The following is a 22,772-nucleotide window of genomic DNA, read 5'->3' as shown; positions in this document are numbered from 1 at the left end:
AAAACAATTTTGGGGGGTCGGGGGGGGGGCTTTACTTTTAGGTGTAAAATAGGTACAATTTACGTTACCATTTTAATTTTTACCTATTCTTTTTTCTAGGGGGGCCGGGCTTTCGGGCCCCCATTTTGGATCCGCACTCGCCACTGGTTGCTCTCACCATTATATGATCTTTGATATTTTTTACTTCAATAATGATTTATCCAAAAATGTAAATTCTGTAGATTTGTGACTATAATTTGTACGTCCCTTGATAATTTGTTCGTCCCTTGAGAGACCAATGCCAGTAAATGGTGATAGCAAATAGTGGCATGAACAGCCTGCGATAGTTAAGTCCAACTTACAGTCGCTCTTATTCTATGTGAAACACTCCCCAGATATACCAACCACTGCAAGCACTCAGTATGACCTTTCCAGCTTGTAAGCCTTCCGTCTGAGTCTCGAGAGTCACTGATTCACTGAGCTGCCCAAAATGTGAAGTAATTTGTTCTATTATTTTAATTCCCTTCGAACCATCACAGTGTTCCACTTAATTAAAGTTAATTATCAAATATTGATAAAAGACAACATAGAAATACGAATATGAAAGTTTAACAAATTTATTCATTTTCAGTGTCATATTGTTCTTTTGCGTGATTTCTTTGATAAGTGCATATAAAATACCATAATTGATCTCATTTTTGTCACAATTTAAAGGCACGCTTCAAGTTCATGTAAAATATCTAAAGAATATGGTTTCTGCACTTTATAGTCCTGACAGTGAAACATAGCTGCAAATAAAAGCATTTTGAATATCTTAAACACCATTTGAGCACATGCGTTGATAAAAACTGAATGTTATTAAAATATATAATTGTCTCTGATATCCAATACTACATTCAAGAAATATAGAAAATTCATGCACACAAAAGTGATAAAGAATATAAGATCTGCATTCGATTTTTGTAAAGATATGGATTATGGCAAGAATTAAAGCTACATGATTTTATAGTGATTTTAACTTATTATGTTCATGCACTGACGTCTAACTCACAGAGATGAATATGTAGAGACTGATACTTGTACAGCCCTCACGTGTAGAATGAAAATATGGCAAATTAATATGGACAACCATCCAAACTTATTGACATGAAAAGTACCACATAATATAAAGCCGTTTGTCTAATAGTTTTGCATCGTTGTTGCACCTTGATCGAGAGTTTTTAGATACGTGCTCATTATAAATTCATATACAATTATATTACTTTATTCTGTCAATGTTATATCGCATGTGTGACTGGTAGCACATGGTCTTAAGGTCTGTAATCGTGCAAGAGTGCATAAACCAATTTTCTCTACAGTTTCAGTACAACTAATGTTATCACACCAGGAAAGTGTTTCACAAAGATAATATGTCGAACTTAACTCTAAGTTGGACTTAAAAATTATGGAGAGCCATTTGTAGCCTTCTAATGAAATAAATTCAAAAGCAAAAATTTAAGTATTTTAGACTTTTCAGAAATTCCACATCAAGAACACAAAATCTCCCATGATCATAGCAAATATGAATGATTTGAATCAACATTTTGTGCCTTTTAAAATAACTTTTACAAAATATTTTCAAAGAGGCTAACGTCTTTCCATAATTGTTAAGTCCAACTTAGAGATAAGTTCAACTTAGGATCTAGGTGAAACACCCCCCTGGCCTTTCCCCAGAGGATTTAAATGACATACCGTCTGGCTACAAAGCTGTTCCATACTAAATATTGGTCTAAAGGCTCGTTCAAATATGACTCGTTCAAATATGACTCGGCAAAAGTGAGCCAGTTATTTTAATGATGACTAAAATGCAATACCTTTCTGTATCTCATAACAAAGAGTATGGTGAGTGTATACAAGTCCTTTGATGCAAGCAGTTGCTATTCATCAATTTGCACTTAAATTTAAACAATGGCAGCTTTTTTCTTCTTTTTGCAGCTGCTCACCTTGCTATATCTGAAGAAGCCTTTACCAACAAAATTGCAACATCAATAATAACAATCTTTAGTGATAACACAACTTCTATCTCTTTGGTTACATGCCAGTTCAAATACTAATTCTATTCACACCAAGGAACACTATGGACGGAATTCACAAAGGAGGTTTGCTGACAAACCTAGGTTTATGTGCGTCATATGACGCGTTTGACGCATATGACACACATAAGCCTAGGTTTGTCGACAAACCTCCTTTGTGAATTTGGGCCTCTTATATTAAGACTGTGTAAAATAATCCAACTATTGCATACACTGTGCATGTACATACTGAATGGAATTCAAATTGGGCGTATCATAACTGCAACAATAAAGCATATGCCATATCATGCCTACAATCTTCACATATTGAACAAGTAATATAGATTTTATATCTATACAAGGCCTTGATAAAGAAATATTGGATGATATACATGTATGCCACAAAATTGTTTGCATAATGTGACAAGGCACCACAAAACCACCCAAAAGTTGCTTGGTGTGATTTTCAGTTAGGTCTCAATAAAGGCAGATTCAGTCAAGATGGTCAAAGTTGAGATTTTGGGTAAAAGTATACTTTATTCTAGGCAATATCAAATGTGGAAGCACCAAACAATCTAAAAAAGTACCTTTAGTAGTGTTTCACACACCTTGATATCTTGAGTTTGTAGTTTTTTAATTTCTTAACCACCATGTCTATTGTTCATATAACTTTAAAATAGAGAAAGCTGCTGCGTTGATACTTACGGTACGCAAAGTAAAAAACTGGATATGCCTGCCAAAATTTAGGGCGATCTGAAAATCCCTTCATAAAAATTGCTATAGAATTTCAATCCTTCTTTCGTCACTCTGCACAATACTTTGTGAGTCAGAGTGCTTGATGAAATTACAGAACTTCAACATCATTTCAAGTAAAATTCCAACTTTTATAATGGGTCAAGGTTTATGAGGTGTCTCAACAAATTAACATCTTAATTCCATCTCTGTAGAAAAAATCATTCCGGCTATAACTGCACCCAATTAAAACCAAGTGTGATTGAATGTTTAAAAAACTTAATGCACCAAATGATAATCACATAAATTATAACAAAAATTCTCCCAAAACAAGATTGATAGATCCAATGCCAAAAGAAATAAAAGAAGATTATGCAAAAATCTAAAAGCAAATATGGTTGATTTAAAAAATATATATTGCAATTAAAAACATCAGCATTCGTTTGAGTTTGATCTGTATATTCTATTTCGTATCATGGAATCAAATGAAATACTGATAGATGCAAGCAAAAGGAATAACACAGATGAGATTTTATATTCTGTCTTTTTGTATCTAAGCTCTAGAAAGATGAAGACAGACAGACAAGTTCAAGGTACTGTATTTGATAGTTTTGTGTCCCAAAAGTAAAGAAGTATAATTCTCCTTGGTATTTGGTCTCTTTCAAGATTATCTAAATCTTTGTTGTTACTGCAAGAATAAACAAAGTTTCTCAAAACAGATCACACAAAACTGTAAGGCCCCGTTCAGATATGACGTTAAAGGTATTACAAAGTTTTGGGAAATTTTGAAAATCGGGTGGATAGTGATTCTTTTCTAATTTTGATATATTTGGATGACCCTGTGGATGTTTTATAAGCATTAAAAAATTTAGCCCCTAAAACACTTCTGCTTTCGAGAAAAATTGAATATAAAAATTTACTGGTCCTCCCGGGAAATTCTGAAAAATTTCAAATAGCGCCTACGAGCGTACAATGGTAGCTGCGACCATGAAAATCTCAGAATATTTAGTTGTGATATATAATTTCCAAACAGGATTAGCTAATCGGTCAATTTTAGTCAAGAAACCTTGTTTCATAGCTTAATTAATATCTTGACCTTGAGAGGTAACTATACAACGTAAAGAGTTTATTATTTACAATTTCATAACTTTAGACTCGATTTCAACCGCGACAATGATCACTGAATATTGTAGGATCGTATATGCTTCCAATTGGTTGATATGATCTAAATTCATGACCCCATACCAAAACTTTGTATTACCTTTAAGCGTAATGTGCCCCACATTTCTGTATCTTATAACACAGAGCTCAGTGAACATGTGCAGGTCCTGTGTTGTACGTATTCGCCATTCATTCACACTCGAAAGGAAACGCTGTATTTTTTTCTCGTGGTGGTTTACCACGTGATATGTAAATGAGCATTAAGCCCACCAGACTATTCCTCTGTCTACCTTCCATTAAACAATATTGATGCATCCACATACATGTAGATAAACCCTGTATTAATCTAAATCATTATATCTATCACAATCTATCCCTGATATATACATATATATATATATTTTCTGAAAATATTAGTTAACAGAAAATAGCTCCATATGAATCTAGAGATTATACCCCTCAATAACAACTAATATATTAATAATCAAAATACTTTGTTTCATTGCTATAAATGTACATCATGATCAATGTCAACAATTATAAGAGATAACATCGATATAAAAATTCATATAAAACACTAATTTCTGACTTCAAATTACCTGCCAGATTATTACAGCATATGATCAAAAGGTTACATATCAAGGCTGTTTAATACAATTAAAGGCAACAGATCAGAGCAAAAATTAAGAGAGAAACAAAAATGTGATAGGTCACTTGCCTTTCACTAGTACTTTGAAATGCAGGAACCGTACCAACAACTGGTATTTCCTGATGCATACGGGTACATATAAATTGGCCTTTTCATCTGACCAAATTCAACTTTTGTTTGTATAAGTTTATGTCTTTTAATTATAAACTTGAAATTAGTGTATAAGCGAGCTAGATTTGTTCTTTTACAATTAAATTTGCATAAAGTAAATATAGAGCTGGCTGTAAATAATTTGTCTTTACCATCATCACCTACATGTAATAGAAGAGGCACATAAGAGCACATTAAAGCCACATGCAAAGAAAGTGTAGATGTATAATTTGATTGAAAGACTGTACATTTACATGTAGATGATCTTGTGAATTTAGATTAAATTCAAAGTCCTTAAACCGTGTATAACTAGATGGACCTTCGAGTGCGCGCAATCAAAAATGATGCCACCACCCGAGTGATTTTACAAACCAAAATAGAAGCAATTTTTAAAATTGAACTTCGATTGTAAACCATTAACAGGTTCTCAGAATATCATGATTACAAGCTTTTTTTCATATACATGTATGACCCTTTGATCTTTGACTTCATGACCCTAAAATCTAATCAGTTAATTGGCTCTGCAAGATACATACATGTCCTGAGTTTGATAGTAATCCATCTGTCAGTTCTAATGAGAATGCGTTCACAAGCTATTTTTGCATACATAATGAGCCCCATGACCTTCGACCTTTAACCTCATGAACCTGAAATCTACTCAGTTCATTGGTTCTGCAAGATAAATACAGGTTTTGAGTTTGATGGTAATCCGTCCATCTCTTCTAATGATAATGCGATCACAAGCTATGTTTGCATACATAATGAGCCCTGTGACCTTTGACCTCATGACCCCAAAATCTAATCAATTCATTGGCTCTGCAAGATACATATTAGACTAAAGTTTGGTAGGAATCCATTAATTGGTTCTTGAGATAACGCGATCACGAGAACGAGACGTACAGATGTACGGACGGACGGCGGACAACCCGAAAACATAATGCCTCTGTCTACTTCGTAACGGAGGCAAACAAACTAAATTAACTGTTAGTGGGAATGTGTATCCTGATAAAACATCCACACAAACTTTGTTAATTAAGTAGATGGCTTATTTTGAGACTTATTATAATCTAAATGCACATTATCATTGGTTCAAAATAGTCCCATATAAACAAATCAAGTGTTCAAACATTACTTGGAATGGGTCTTAATATGCTTCTGTTCATGACGATGCCATGTCATATTCTTCCCCAGGTAGAGAATTGATGAGTCTGCATCATAAGGCTGTCTGAAATAGCTGTCAGACTGCCATCCTACTTGTTGATGAAGCTCTGAATCATATCCTTCTTGAGCCAAAGAGCCCCACCCACTGCAGAGAGAACAAGAGACCTTCCAACAAACCTGAGAAAGCCACTCACAGAAGGAAGGTTTCTCTCTAAGAAGGTTTCCTCAAATGGCAGAGCTGGCATGTCCTGAGAAAGAAAAAAACAACAACATGCAATTCATTTTTATTAAAGTTATCAAGAGATGCTACTTCAGGTAAGTCATTATTAATTCTTTACCAAGCTCTAGACAAGGTGACAATTTTTTTCACACGCATTGGCTTTGAATTTACATGTATTGTCAAATAGTGGTTCAGGAGTGAAATTGAGTTTTGACTTTTGAGTTTAGCCCTGGAACTTAAGAGGGTGATGTTTTTGTTTACTGTGATGGTTCTGTATCAATGCATTTTGAATGGCAGTCCATGATGAGCTGCTATGAAGGGAAGTTTAGCTTTAGAACAATGTGAATAAAAGATTTCTTATTACCTATAGATTTAATGTGCCATTTATTGAACTCCTGAGCAATTTGTGGTATTCATATAACTCCATACAATTGTGTGAGCAACTCAGGGACTGATCGGTAGGTGACTGATTGTCCAGAATGTGGACCAGTTTCAAGAGAACGTGATTGGGAGAGTGCTACCTGAGTCTGCCTGGTTACGGTATGTGTTATCTTCTATCGCTCAAAAAAAAAAACCTCTAATTTTTTATATTTTTAAAGGTATAGACCAGTTCTGTTCATGCGATTGCATTGTCAAAGAAACATTGTGAAATGGATCAGAAAAGGTTAATCATCTAGCATTTAAGCATTGGTGTGTACTGCAAGGTTCTGGAATCATCGAAATGATACGAAATTTGGCCCAGTCTTGGTAAAGTTACAAGCACTCTCACAGAAAGATGTATATGGGACTACGCTATATCTATCCAGTCTGGATGGATAATATAGATAAATAATTTACCAAATATATCAATTAGTATGGGGTTTCCAGGCAAAATTTGTATCATCACGTATTAGTCAAAACATATTCTTTCACATGATTGGTAATAAGAGCTTTCATTTCCTTTTTGAGAGGGGGCATTTCCAAAACTGGTCTATACCTTTAAACAAGGGTGAAGATGAGATTGGTAATGAAATACTTGTATGATTGCATGGGAGAATAATAGTCTAATGTGAAAAAATTCTTACCTTGGATTCTGGCTCTTCCTGCCATATATCATCCTTTGGAATCCTGCCCATGGCATGCAGTATCTAATGAGAGAATGGTAGAGAGAGAGAGAGGGGGGGGGAGAGAGAGAGAGAGAGGGGAGGAGAGAGAGAGAGAGAGAGAGAGAGAGGGGGGAGAGAGAGAGAGAGAGAGAGAGAGAGGGGGAGAGAGAGAGAGAGAGAGAGAGGGGGGGGGGGGGGGAGAGAGAGAGAGAGAGAGAGGGGAGAGGAAAGAGAGAGAGAATGAGAGAGAAAGAGGGGAATGGAATGATAGAGGAAAGGTAAGAGGAAGGGAGAGAGGAAGGAACAGGGAGAGGGACAGACATAGAAAATATAAAGAGCAATGATATAGAGATATTGAAGAAAAGAGAGAGACAATGAGGGAGAGAGAAAGAGAGAGAGAGGGGAGGGAGGGAGAGAGAGATAGAGAGATAGAGAGAGAGAGAGAGAGAGAGAGAGAGAAATGTGATAGAAAGTGTCATCAGTTATCCAGATTTCCACCCCTACAATTAGTAGTTTCCCAGTCAACTGTTAAACATCTGCAAATTTGGATGGTCTTGATATAGTATTTGCTAACCATTCCAAAAGCAGTACCTCATAATGAAGTCATTAGAAAGATTACATTATAATCCTCATCTCAATCACAACCACCATTACTGTCACAACTACATGTACCACCATCAACACCGCCATCACTATTATCACCACCCTCATCATCTCCATCACCACCACTATTACTGTCACAACTACATGTATGAACATCAATACCACCGTCACTATTATCCTCACCAACATCACTACCATCAACATCATTACCACCACCCTTCATTCTAACCAGCACTATCTCTATCAGCATTATCACATCCAACACCATCACAACGATCACTGTCGTCACCTCCATCATTGTCACCCACATCAACACCATCATCTCCACCACGATCACCATCAACATAATTACTACTACGATTCACCACCTTTATCCTAACCAGCACAATCTCTATCAGCATTATCACATCCAACAAAATCACAGCAATCACTGTCATCATCATCATCACCATCGCCATCCCCACCATCATCTCCACCACGATCATCATCAACATAGTTACTACTATGATTCACCACCTTTATCCTAATCTGCACAATGTCTATCAGCGTTATCACATCCATCAACACCATCACTATCACCACAACCATCACCGTCATCAACACCATCCCGAGCAGAACAAACCACACAATGCTTGGGCTTACCTCTCTTGCAGCCCTCTCTCCTGCCTGGATTGCTCCATCCATGTATCCAGACCACTTGGTAGCCGTCTCCGTACCAGCAAAGTAAAGACGACCTATCGGCTCTCGTAGAACCCTTCAAGTGAAATACATGGGTAAATTTAGTATAATCTCTATAGGAATCATAGTTATATCTCACACATCAATCAAAACATGGATGAACATTTTCCTACAGGCACAATATTAATTCAAAACAAGGGAAACGTTCTCTCGGCGGTCTCGCCTGCATAACGTAATTCAATATGATAAACCAGAACATCAATGACGTAGCGCTCATCCGCATCTCGCAACAACAAATATCGTAAATTCTATGTGGTACACTTTTGAAGTGGTCAAAAAATAAAAATTTGATGCCCTGGAAGGGAAATAATTTCATTTCATTTGCATAAAGTACCATAATTAATTAATGGAGAACAATTTCAAAATTTTGTGTAGAATTTTAGTGTACCAAAGTTAGCTCTACGATATAAAGCAAACCAAATCAAAATCGGTCAAGAAATGAAGGAGAAGAAGCCTTTTTTGTGATTTCAAATAAATTTGCATAAATTAGCATAGATAATGAATTTCACGATTCTGTGTAGAAATTTCAAATCCCCCTCCTAGCCCTATCATATGAAACAATCAGAATCAAAAGCGGTTGAAAAATAACGAAGAAGAAGCATTTTGAAAATTTTGATGTTGATGCCACAACAAAGTCTAAGTTTGTTGACCTTAAATGACCTTTGACCTAAACTTAGTGATCTGAAATTCTACTCACATGATTGGGGAGACTTGATAACCCTATAGTCCAAGTTTCATTGACTAAGAACTTATACTTTCAAAATTATATCAAAAATTCAAAAACTTAACCTTAGGTTAATTTTTTGATGTTGACGCCGCTGCCGTCGCCGTCACCGGAAAAGCGGCGCCTATGTCTCGCTTTTTGCTACGCAGGCGAGACAAAAACCTAAAAGTATTAATTAATCCTGTAATATATGCCTTTACTGTGAATACTCACACTGTGAAAAGCAAGAAAAACAAATCGCCTCAATCTTAAAAATGAAACAGTTACATTCAAAGTTGTCAATATATAATAACTCTTTGAGATTTTTGTCTACGTATTATTTTAACAGATTACATTATTAATTAGTTAACTGTTCCCACTTTATTTCTTTGAGCATTTAAAAACGAAACCATTGAGAGGAAACAAGTTTAGTAATACATTTTTTTTTAAAGAAAGAGAGAAACAAAAATGCCCTTACTTGCAGTACTTGGTGATAACCCCAGGAGGAGTGAAGCCTACATAGCCTCCTCCAATGTAGGGCTCTTCCATCCAGTTCTTCTCAACGTAGAAAACAGGCTGTTGAAAAACAAAATACAATAATAAGCCTAATACAGCCTGTCTATAAAGACCACACAAGGGTAGGTGGTCTTCATGTATAGGTTCCTTCAGTACATGTTTCAATGAGAAACCATTTTCAAGGGAAACTAAAATTGTGGTCTTTGTAGACAGGTGGTCTTTCTATACAGATGGTCGCTAATGCAGGTTTGACTGTATATGGCAGTACTTGGTGTAAGATTAATGCATACACTAACAAAATATATAAGAAACGTGACATATGCAAAGTCAATCAATTACTTAGTTTGAAGTTTGGGTTGTACGACACGTGCTCCTGCAACAATTGCTCTGTGGTAATGTCATGCACTAACCACATTCTTAACTTCAAACCTGGACTCAACACTACACCTAATTTGCTGGGGGTGGGTTGCCTTTTGAACAAATGACTGCCTCCTGAAATGCATTACAATTGTTATACTGGAGTTCACTTGAAGGCTGATGTCTACTCTTCAGTTTGATATCAAATTGTTGCAGTGCTAACAATCTGATGATCCATAACATCTGGGTGAGAAAATCTGAGAAAGTTCCATTCTGATGACATCTGTACCTAACCACTTGGAGGGCAGTGAACATGTAACCTATAACAGCCTTTATCCAGCCTTATCTTAACTCTATAATTAGGATAAAATAAAAGCTTGGAGGAAATGTAGGACCTCTGTTTTGACTCTTACCTGCAGTGCAGCATCGTTCTTAAATAGTGTTGCATACCGACTGGCAATCATATCTCTCCTGAAGGAAAGAACAAGAGAAATGAGAGTAAGTTCAATGGAGAAGAAAGGAATTCTAATTTAGAATCCCTTGAATCCTAAATTTTGAGAGAAAATGTGGGATTAAGACTGTCCTATCAAAATCAAATTGTATCAGACAGGTTAATATAACATTGTTTAACATTTATATACATGTATATACTTTCTGTAATAGAATAATTAAAGAAAAGACTATTTGGGAAAACTCATGCACATCAGGTTAATCATAACTAAATATAAACAATGCTGCCGTAACGACCCCTGCAATAATAGTTGCAGATGTTAGTTAATGATTATTATATCCCACATACCCAGTATTTATACAGTAGGCTTGCGGGTGCACCATGCGTGAGAGAGAGAGAGAGGTTTGAGGAGTCCTGAAAAGGACTCTGACTCAGTAAAAGGACTGTTTGTTAATATCTTTCTTAGCTTATAGTTCTAAGGAGAACTATAGCGCTTTTCAGGACTACACACCCCCAAGAAAGATTTCCGAGTCAGAGTCCTTTTCAGGACTCCTCAACCCCCTCTCTCTCTCTCACACATGGTGCACCCGCAAGCCTACTGTATATCTCCATCACCATGCAAGCCGACACTTACAAGCAGCATCATACCCAGTATTGTAACACAATAGGTCTAAATGAGGTCATCTGCAAATTATAGATTGCATATCCCGACGGTCGTAGTGATAGTATACAAATGATGCATGCGCATGAGTTCATTATACCATCTATCCACACTCGAGTTGAGGCTGTGTGTTTTTACCCCACAGCCTCAACAAGGGCGGGTAGATCGTATAATGAATGAATGAAAACATGCATCATTTGTTTTTTACTACAAAACTCCTAGATCCTTGTTATTTGATGTTAAAAGAATTCATTCAAGATTGTTTTGTGACAGTATATGGCTGACGAATATATCTCAAGTCAAATAGTCTTAGCTTAGTGCGCAAACAGTGATAAGCGCACTTTACCTCTATACACATTTACTCATAGTGCTGCGCAAGAATAGGCCCACACACAATATAAGTGCTCTAACCTCTATATACGCGCACTGCGTGCACTACTGCGCATCATGTACATGTACTTACAAATCGTTGGATAGTACTGGAAACTATTGCATGAAAAACGTGGGATAGTCTCAGTAAATGAATCACACGTGACCGCGCATGATTAGGATCTAGGAGTGAGTTGTATAATAAAAACTATCACATATGTGATAGTCTTTTTTTGCTGATGTCGCATACACAAACTCGCTAGGAGCTGATTGACCATGGTTTTGCAAAAGATGCATAGGTTATTGTGATATACATGTAGGTCAACGCACAGTCAAATGTGCGACCATGCCCAAGAAGGAAGAGCTCGCTAGTGTTGAATTCTCTGTTCATCGTTCAGCTTCTTATTAAAAAATTATTACAATGTGGGATATAAAGCAATTAATCACCTCCTTGGTGATCTTCTTGTCTTCAGCTTGCGATCAGCCCCGAGACCATCTCTGCAATGACATATTGTCCCACCGCCAGACTCGTCAGGATTTATAAGCTATTATACATTTTATTCTTCTATCAAAAACAGGGCAAAGATACAAAGAGCAATTTACATGTACATAACTCACTCACCTTTCTTCTTTGGTTAGATGACAGTTCTCTCTGGCTGCATCTCCTGCCACAAATCTATGAAATCAGGGGGGGGGGGGATTGAATAAGAAAGGGAAGGATATAAATAAACAAATCAAATACATGCACACATGCATGTATGACTGTAGAGTGTGTATTTTATGAAGCCTGTGGTGCAGGGAACCCCCATAAGATTAATCAAATTAATTAATTAATTAACAAATGAATAAATAAATAAATAAATAAATAAAAAGATATAAACAATAATAATAATATGGCTCTCTCATATACCTGGGAGGGGAAAATGAATTCATCACAGGTGACCTACACACCTCTGCCATCTGTAGAGGTTTATTTGATTGCGATATGCAGACATGCTAATCGTTCTATTCTTTTTCAGAAGTTTTGTGCTTTGTCGCCATCCTAATGAAAAAGCTTTCCTAAGTACAGGATTTTTTTTGGAGGTGTTTTATAACCAGGCTACAATGAACATCCCAGAGTACCTACAACTTTCAGCTTCAACCCCTGTTGTGTCCATTTGATCAAATTTGCAATATAGGCATACAGATTTTTAGTAAAATCTGCTTCAATTTATCAATTTTCTTTTCAATCAGTACAAGGCATGGTAGTTTCATATAACAGTATCTAAAAAGTCATCACACACCTTGGATTTGAAAGCAATTATAGTATAATCAGATCCTATCATTTCCTTTGTAGATAAAGTCTTCTTGACAGAGGCTAAATAAATTGTATTATGAAAACTGTCAGGTACATGTATAATGACCCTTCCAGAAATGGTTGCACTCACTGTGAAGACATTTTTACCAAATTCAACAATGACCAATGGAAAAAGTATGATGAGTTACAATTTCAACAACTAAAAGTTTACTTTATAGAATACTGAAGTGTGACGTCATATTAGGAAAGTTTTCAAATTTGCTGGTTCACACCGTCCCCAAACACCAAATTTGCCCTGGTCAAGACTGTTGCTTGAATGATTTTGCAGTGAACCTCATGCGCAGGCTCTGTTGTTTGGAACCAGTTATCTGGACCATGAGCAAATATGATGTTTAATAATAGCACTTTGGTACTCTATTGTTCGAAACCTTGGTAACATCTGAAAGGTTAAGTTCATCCTAGTTACCCAATGATAGCAGGATACTTGCTGCCTGGCTTGCAATCATCCTGTGTCCCACATATAATTCCATCAGCCAAAATCAGGCCGGAATAATCTACAACGAAAACACAAATTAGAGATTACTACACAAATGATGCATGCGAGTCGGAGTCCATTATACGCTCTATCTGCACTCGAGTTGAGGCTGTACGCACCTATCGTACAAAGCCGTCAGGCTGAGGACAGAAAACAAATACAGCCTCAACTAGAGGGGATAGATCCTGTATTGAATGAATGAAAATATGCATTACACAACGAAACTCCTGGATCCTTGTTATTTGATGTAAACAAAACAAATTAAGATTGTTTCTTGTCATTATCGCTGAAAAATAAACCATGTACTGGAAATTATTGCATGATTTTTATTCTTAGTAAGAAAATTGCACATGCCTGCTGTTGACCAATCATTTCATTTAACTATACCTAAATTATTATCATTTTTTTCTTCTTTTTGGATGGGGCATTAGGTACCCTTTAAAGGGAAAGTCCACCTCGACGTTCGATTTAAAGGTAAAGACCAGAATTGGAAACGCCCCAAGTTTAAAAATTGAAATGGAAGCTTTTTATTACCAATCATGTGAAAGAAGATGTTTTGACTAATACATGATGATACATATTTTGTTGGGAAACCACCTACTAATTGATATATTTGGTAAATTAGTTTATCCATTGGACAGTGAGAGATAAACGCACGTGTTGCGCATGTGTGCGTAGTCCCATATACATCTTTTGGTGTACAGTGCTTGTAACTTTACGAAGACTGGGCCAAATTTCTTATCATTTTGATGATTCCAGAACCTTGCAGTACACACCAATACTTATATGTTAGATGATCAACCTTTTCTGATCGATTCCACAACGTTTCTTTCACAATGCAATCGCATGACCATTACTGGTCTTTATCTTTAATAAAAGCAGAAATATATCAGAGAAACAGATATATGAATGTTGGAGCAAAATTTGATAAAAATAATAAAAAAGTTATGAATTTTTAAAGTTGAAAGCAATCACACACAACTCGTAACTCTGTGATGCATCTTTCAAAGTCCAGTCCCATTCGCTCTGTACAGAAAAATTTAAATATTTCTATTTTCTCTAAAGATATAAAATCATATATGCACCTTACATATAGTCATATGTAAATATGTGTTTACACAACCTCTGTAAGAAACATATCTATTCCTTCATCAACAACTAAGAAAATGGAAACTTCTGACATTTTGTGTACATAAACAAACATCACCAAATCAGATTTTATGAATTGAGGATTCGCTTCTGATCTGTCAGAAATTGCTTGACTTGTTTAAGTGCTGTAATGTGGATGTCTCAATGTACATGTATTGTTTCAGTATACAGTGAAACCTGTCCATAAAGGCCATACAAAAGCCCCAGGCATTCTGGCCACTATCGACAGGTGACCTTTCTAGACAGGTTCTGCAACACACTTTCTAGGAGGAGGCAATATAGTTTGCCTTTATACCGTGTGAGTCAAAAAAAAGTTTACACCTTGAAAATTGCTAATTATTTTAAAAATCATCTACGAACAGTAAATAAACAGAAGGCATTGTTAGCGAGAGTGCAAAAATCGACTTGCGCCAAAGTGAGGCCTACAGTATGTATTATGTTGGGATTAGCGGAGTGAGAGAATGAATGTATCAAATGAAATGCATTATATATGAGATTTGCAGAAGCAAAGTCACACACACAAACACACACGCACACAAATGTTCTTTGATATGTGTGGCATGATTCATTTTGTTAGGGATGTTATTTGGATCTGCAAAGATCGAATTAATACCAAATCCAAATTGTTTTATTCAAACATCACATAAGCAACATTGGCGCAAGTCGTTTTTTGCACTCTCGCAAACAATGCCTCCTGTTCATCCAAGTGTGAACACATACCACACAAAATGATATATGGTGATTTGGGATAAAACACTCTTTCATAAGATATATAATGATTTGATGTTCATTGATGATTTTTTTTTTTTAAATTAGCAATTTTCTAGATGTAAACCTTTATTTGACTCAAACTGTAGAGAGGTGGCAACTAAGATAGGTTTGATTAATCTCCTAAGCAGAAAAAAATTGCACTCAGGAAAACAAAACTCACTAGAATCTCTCCAGAAAGGCCGCTCATAGTACATCATAGTCTTAATCACAGACCCCATTGGATACCTTTGGTTCAGCTGCAGGGGAAAAAAGGAGAAAGGTGTGACATAAAGTCCATTAGATATGTATCTATTGCAAAATAAATCATTTAGATGAGATGGACAGAAAATTTGAAAAATAAAAAAACAAAGAAACAAAAACATTGACAACAAAGAAAAGAGACTACATGTACCGGTAACATATCCTTCAAGGTTTTCCCAGTTTGTCTTTTTTGAGATTTATGTACACAAATTTGATTTCATGGAAAATTCCATTTGTTAAACATTCACACATGTGCCATTCAGCCATAACCCAAATTATTGGCGACTAATAATTGCTAAAAATTCAACATTCTGAGTATGTACAGTAGGCTTACAGTTGCACCATGTAAGAGGGAGGGGGGGGGGGGGGGAGGATTGGGGAGTCCTGAAAAAGGACTGTTGGTAATCTTTCTTGTGTGTGTGCAACATGGTGCATCCGTAAGCCTACTGCATATCCACAATCTACATCACCATGCAAGCCGATACTTCATAAGCACCATTCTGAGTATGGCTTCTTAAAAATTCAGGGTCCATAGCTAACTCCAACTCTTCACAGGGTTTAATGTTCTCTCGCTTTGTATACATATATTAAACAAGGGAAACGCTCTCGGCGGTCTCGCCTGCATAACGCAATTCAATATGATAAACCAGAACGTCAATGACGTAGCGCTCATCCGCATCTCGCAACAACAAATATCGTAAATTTTATGTAGTACACTTTTGTACTGGTCAAAAAATTAAAAAATTTGATGCCCTGGAAGGGAAGTAATTCCATTTCATTTGCATAAAGTACCATAAATAATCAATGGAGCAAAATCTCACAAATCTGTGTAGAAATTTAGTGTGCCAAATTTAGCTCTACCAGATAAGGCAAACCAAATCAAATCGGTCAAGAAATGAGGGAAAAGAAGCAATTTTAGTTATTTTTGGAATAAATTTGCATAAATTACCATAATTAATTAATGGAGAACAATTTCAAAATTCTGTGTAGAAATTTAGTGTACCAAAGTTAGTTGTACGATATAAAGCAAACCAAATCAAAATCGGTCGAGAAATGAAGGAGAAGAAGACTTTTTTGTGATTTCGAATAAATTTGCATAAATTAGCATAGATAATGAATTTCACGATTCTGTGTAGAAATTATAAATCCCTTTCCTGGCTCTATCATATGAAACAATCAGAATCAAAATCGGTTGAAAAATAACGAAGAAGAAGCATTTTGAAAATCTTGATGTTGATGCCACAACAAAGTCTAAGTTTGTTGACCTTAAATGACCTTTGACCTTAACTTAGTGACCTGAAATTCTACTCACATAATTGGGGCGACTTGATAACCCTATAGTCCAAGTTTCATTGACTAAGAACTTATACTTTCAAAATTATATCAAAAATTCAAAAACTTAACATTAAGTTAAGTTTTCGATGATGATGCTACAACATAGTCCAAGTCTGTTGACCTGAAATGACCTTTGACCTTGACTTTGTGATCGGAAATTCTACTCACATGATTGGGGATACTTGATTACCCTATAGTCAAAGTTTCATTGACTAAGAACTTATACTTTTAAAATTATATCAAAATTTCAAAAACTTAACCTTAGGTTAAGTTTTTGATGTTGACGCCGCCGTCGCCGTCGTCGCCGTCACCGGAAAAGCGGCGCCTATGTCTCGCTTTTTGCTACGCAGGCGAGACAAAAACTAAGAAAGTAAAGTATTCAACTGTTACATCAGTCACTCTGCCAAAACAACTCAAGACCAATCCAATATGACCAATATTTTGCCATTAGTTGTATAGGGGCCAAATTTTTTATCATTTTGATGATTCCAGAACCTTGCAGTTCACACCAATTCTTATATGCTAGATGATCAACCTTTTCTGATCGATTCCACAACCTTTATTTCACAATGCAATCATATGACCATAACTAGTCTTTATCTTTAAAGTCGATCTGAGTCTTTGCGAAACACTCCCTGGTGTCAAACTCATCCATGGATGTGTCATTACTAAAGATACGGGATGTTTGAAGCTTACCTGATGTCTGAGTGATGGTAGATTAGGAGTGAATGCAATCTTATTGTGCATGGCAGGAGGAAGAGCTGCTATTATATACTTGGCCTGAAATAAAAGGATAAAAAAAATATAATTAATACCATCCCATGCCCTGCATCAAACACTATATTACGCTCAATTCAGTTCATTTACTTCATTTTATTTTTTCTTTCACAAACATCTGTTTATAGGATTTCAAAAAAAGTAGTAACAGGAATAACTAACATAATTTGAAGTGCAATAGTAATATTCAACATACAACTCTTGTTATTAACTAAAGAAATTCTATAAAAAGTCACTTCTCTAAGATCATGTTCTGAACATGAAAGAAAGAGGAGACCTATAGAAGCTGGGCTTGTTAGAGCAAGGTCCCAAAACAGAATGAAATATATAATGGGATTACCAGCAAATTCAAAAGCTAAGTTCCAAAATGAAAGAAATTCATTGCATCTCAACATTTTGGATGTACTTATGAGCTGATGATTATTAGGAATTCTAGATAAAGCAAAAACATTGAAGAAAATAAAAATGTATATTAATAAATGAGCATTTGATGACTAGTCAAACCATTTCTTCTACTTTTAATGATTATCTTTAAATTTAATGTTCTTTAAATTCTTAAAAATTAACATTACTCAGGAAATGAAAGGTTCTGAAAATTTCATCATTTATTACAACTCTGGAATATTTGTGAAATTACAAAGACTTGATACATAATCATACAGTCTACATTTTGCTGACTTTCATATTGTATATGATGAATATTACTTTAAAAAACTGCCTAAATAGACCAGTTCATAGATAGGATATGGTACAAATGTCCCTAAATTTCCATAGATCTTTTGCACATGGAGACATCCCACTTTGCACATTTTAAAATAATTACTGCCAAAGTGACTAGAGGTGCTTCATGAATACCTATTGTTTGCCCTCTTGAGAATAATACTTCCACCTGTGTATCAAAGAATGTACCATCACTTAGTGAACATATGAATAACGATTACACAACTTTCATGAGCATGAATCCATTACTCCTCTCGATGGATTTCACAATTTTGGTACAGATAACATTTATCCATCCATGCGCAGATTGTATCTATGAGCTGGCTTACTGCAGAAACAAGTCAAGTCAATTATTTATACCATATACACATCACATGTATGAATGATAATCACCTTGTAGATATCGCCTGTTGCCGTAGTAACTGTTACACACTCTGCGTCCTGGGCTATATGAGCCACTGGTTTACTCAACAAGACTCGTTCTACAAAAATAAAAAAATCACTGATTGAATAAAGTCATATCAACAAAGTCAAATATACATGTACAGTAATATTAAGTTATTTCAGTCTGTGTCTTTTGTTTACACTAAGTTGATTTTTTTTAATCATTTATTCATAAAACTCATGCCATGCAGTATAAGTTCAAAAAACAATACAGACAGATTTTGGGAAAATCAATGAACAAAATATCATAATGCTACAGTAATCTAGGATTTGTAACATAAGATCTTTGCAATTACTTGCCATAGTATTAACAATTTACAATTTATAATAAATACAATATCTAAGAAAAAGAAAAAAAATGTAATATTTGAATAAATCATCTGAGTGGAAATTCAATGGTGGAGAATGATTGTTCTGTAATAGTATACTTAATAGTGCTCTTCTTGAGTTCATACTCTGTTATTATTGGATTCTACATCATTTTCCCTGCCGGTTTGAAAGGGATGGTAAGCAACTGAGAAATAATCTGAAAATGTAAGTTGTAGCCGATAACTTATATAACATTAAAGCATATTGTTCAATACATCTAGAACTGGATCATTTACATGTGTAACTCAAAGTATTCACTCAATTCTTTCCTACCAGGTACCAGTTTTACATCTGGGTGGAGAGTGGCAAGTGTAGATTAATAATCTTGCAAAAGGACGCTAGTGCCTCATGGGTCTTGGATCCGCGACCTTTGCATCTGCAGTAATGAGTACGGTAAACCACTCAACTATAGACCTGTCTTCACCAGCTCGAGTTTGCCAAATAACCTGCTATTTTAACTATCCCGATCACAAATTATTCTTCATCAGCCCGCGGTTGAAATTAGCGGGATATTTGGTCGAGAAAATATCCTGAGAAGTCTTGGTCTTGTTTCCAAAATATCCCGCTATTTGGGAAATAGCGGGCTAATTTGCGCCCGTCCGAGCTAGTTCGTGATGAGCGTATCGGTCTGGTGAAGACGCAATGTTGAGCTTCGGATAATATCCCGAGTCTGAAAATAGTGGGTTATGTGGCAAACTCGAGCTGATGAGGACAGGCCTAATGAGAACTCTCTCATCCTTACCTTCACCGAGCCGTTCTGCCATTGTGAGACTGATTCTGTGACTGCCTCCAACAAACTTCCTTTCCTGGAAAGAAATAAACATACAAAATCTTTGTTACTATTTCTGAGTGGCTCGAATACTTTAGAGATGGTAGAGCAAATATTCAGGATTTTGCTTGTGACACTGCTAAAATGGCATAGCATCAATAGGTCAATAGGTCATCAAATCAAAACTTTTGAATGATTGTAAATTTAATTCCTGCTTGGCAATGTTTGAAATCTCCTACGTTATTTTACGGCACTAACATATGACACTATACTAAAAGAATGAAAAAGAAAACATATCTAATCAGTTTTTTCTATAGCTACAAGCCTAGTTCAGAGAGTTAAACGGATAGAGGTATATAGATTAACACACAATGTGTAAACACTTATGAAGTTACCGAAGAGTGATGCAACATTGAAAATTATTTATTTAACAATTGTTTTAATACTGATTGTGAAGAAGGAACTAACTCTCTACTTGTCTCATCAGTTTTACTTTTTATAGATATACCGGTACACATACCTGAGCACCATTCTCTGTTGCTGAAAATCTCAAATAACCTGTTGACAATTGAAATGGATAAAAGTAAATAAAAAGGGGAAGGAGCAATAGTTTGTAAATGACAAAGAAACAAATAATGCAAGCAGAAGCCCAAAGGAAGATATTCCAAAAGCATTTTCAGCAAATTTCATTCAGCATCATTCAGAATGTTCAGCCCTAAACCAACTAGATCCAAGGCAATAGACTTTCATTCAATCAAATGTAAACTAATTAGTATTGTACAATTCAGCACAAGGCAGTGATTATAGCCTCGTTAAACAAGCTAACACATCTAGGAGAATAAATCAGTTAAATTACCTAAGCAATCAAGCTTAAAGAAGAAGTCGAGTTCTGGTCATGCGATTGCATTGTGAAAGAAACGGTGCGGAATCGACCAGAAAAGGTTGATCATGCATCTAGCATATAAGAATTTGTGTGTATTGCAAGGTTCTGGAATCATCAAAATGATAAGAAATTTGGCCAAATCTTGGCAAAGTTACAAACACTGTACACAGAAAAATGTATATGGGACTACACGAACACGTGGCGTAAAAATCCTACCCGGATTTTTACGATGTTACATGACATATTTAGAATATGAAGGCATTTGAAGAGCCATGCTTTTCAGGGAACATGTTTTATCTGATGTTCTTCCACACTTGCATTATAAGAATGATAACGCTCACAAATTATTTTTCACCTCTTCCCAGAACTCAACCTTCTCTTTAAAGGTAAAGACCAGTTTTGGAAACGCCCCCCTCTCAAAAAATGAAAAAGAAGCTCTTATTAGCAATCATGTGAAAGAATATGTTTTGACTAATACGTGTGTCAGGAAAGAAATTTATTTATAATATATAATAATATAATAATAGCCTAATAGTCCACTCCAAATTTTATTAAACCGAAACGGAAATTCTTTTTGCCCAATTGATCGTGAGCCCGGCAGCCACTGAGCAGCGCCAGATCGACGTTGCTCTATCCCTTATTGTTGAACGCCAAACAAGGTAGCAACAACTCCCATCTTTTAACGTCTTTTGGTATGACGCGGCCGGGGTTCGAACCCACGACCTCCCGGTTGTGAGGCGGACGCTCTACTGACTGAGCCAACACTCCGGTACGTGTACATGTTTTATCTGTTGTTTGGCACACATTTAGGAAGCCTCTTTTCAATACAAGTATTTTCCTTTGTAAGATGATTTCCTCTCCAAATATTTGTAGTCATGTTTTTAGAATTTACTTAGTAACCGTAGGGTATATTAAGAGGTGGATTTTCTGCAATCGAGGAGAACCACCTAAGCTATAATAGACTGAACGTCATGTTAGAAGTCGGCAATTAAAGTCAATATCTGAGGGTAATTCCATGTCGGGACGAGAGGCTAGCTCAACTGCCACCCGGTTCTCCATAGCTTTCGTCGGGGGCTAGCTCTTGTCTGGGATCGGGACGCACACCATCGTATCTCAGTCTGCGGAGGTCAAGAATCCGGGGCGACTACCAGGGCCAAGTGGAGCAAAGACGCCGTCTGCGGAGGCCAGGGCCAAGTGGACAAGACAAGCTGTGACCGGCATCGATGTCAGACGGGAAACTATCCATCCAGAATTATTTTGTTAAAGATAAGTTTAATTTATACCTACTGTACTTTTACTTAAGCCAAAACAAAGTGTGTGAAACAGGAAAAATGATTGGAAATTAAACGTTACAATTTAACTTTATTTTAACAAGCTTTATTTCCCTTTATTCTGTGTGTCCGTAGCAGTAATAAAAAATATAAAAAAGTCACTCACGTGACAATTTGGAGGTCCCACCGAGACCTTGCTATTGATAAATAATTCCAAAAAGGGAATTAGATATTTCTCCCCCTCTTTTCCCCGCATACGAATTTGATGTGTAATTGATGTTTGGGGTTGAAATACAGGTTAAAAGAAATTATCAATGCTAGGTTGATAAAAGCAATAATGTCAAGAGTTTTATAGTGGATTCTCCCCAAGGTTAAGCCCTTGGTAACGCCTATAGACTAGGGTAGTACTTAGGCGGGTTGTGCATTGTTCATGGTATTTGGCTTGATTAGAGATTCCAGGTTTGAACTACTATAGGCTTTGAATGTTCATGTTGTGAAGTTGACCGGTGTTTTCGCATGGTTGAATTTTGTGTTCTCGTTAGGAGAAATTCTAGTGTGCTTGTTAGAAGGCACTAGGGGTTAATTGTCTGGTGTGAGCGGACCGGTGTTTCGCATGGTTGAATTAA

The 22,772-nt window shown here is 36.1% G+C and overlaps 1 protein-coding gene across 1 annotated transcript in view; it reads right to left on the bottom strand.

Moving 5' to 3' along the window:
* Window positions 1–5,515: 5,515 nt before the first annotated feature.
* The window catches only part of LOC105443950 (amine oxidase [flavin-containing] B-like), a 39,856-nt gene continuing 22,599 nt past the window's right edge, over window positions 5,516–22,772 (bottom strand). Inside the window, exons 7-18 of the mRNA XM_030975447.1 lie at window positions 20,513–20,550; window positions 19,966–20,029; window positions 18,804–18,892; window positions 17,610–17,693; window positions 15,499–15,574; window positions 13,350–13,437; window positions 12,209–12,262; window positions 10,519–10,576; window positions 9,711–9,808; window positions 8,434–8,545; window positions 7,168–7,230; window positions 5,516–6,131 (exon numbers count right to left, since the gene is read on the bottom strand). Coding sequence (XP_030831307.1) covers window positions 5,973–6,131; window positions 7,168–7,230; window positions 8,434–8,545; window positions 9,711–9,808; window positions 10,519–10,576; window positions 12,209–12,262; window positions 13,350–13,437; window positions 15,499–15,574; window positions 17,610–17,693; window positions 18,804–18,892; window positions 19,966–20,029; window positions 20,513–20,550 — 983 coding nt within the window. The 3' untranslated portion in view covers window positions 5,516–5,972. The remainder of the gene's footprint in view (window positions 6,132–7,167; window positions 7,231–8,433; window positions 8,546–9,710; window positions 9,809–10,518; window positions 10,577–12,208; window positions 12,263–13,349; window positions 13,438–15,498; window positions 15,575–17,609; window positions 17,694–18,803; window positions 18,893–19,965; window positions 20,030–20,512; window positions 20,551–22,772) is intronic.

Source organism: Strongylocentrotus purpuratus, unplaced genomic scaffold, assembly GCF_000002235.5.
Source record: "Strongylocentrotus purpuratus isolate Spur 01 unplaced genomic scaffold, Spur_5.0 spur5_scaffold_8, whole genome shotgun sequence".
Lineage (NCBI taxonomy): Eukaryota > Metazoa > Echinodermata > Echinoidea > Camarodonta > Strongylocentrotidae > Strongylocentrotus > Strongylocentrotus purpuratus.
Note: the sequence above shows the minus strand (reverse complement) of the source record. Positions and strands in the feature narration are given on the sequence as shown.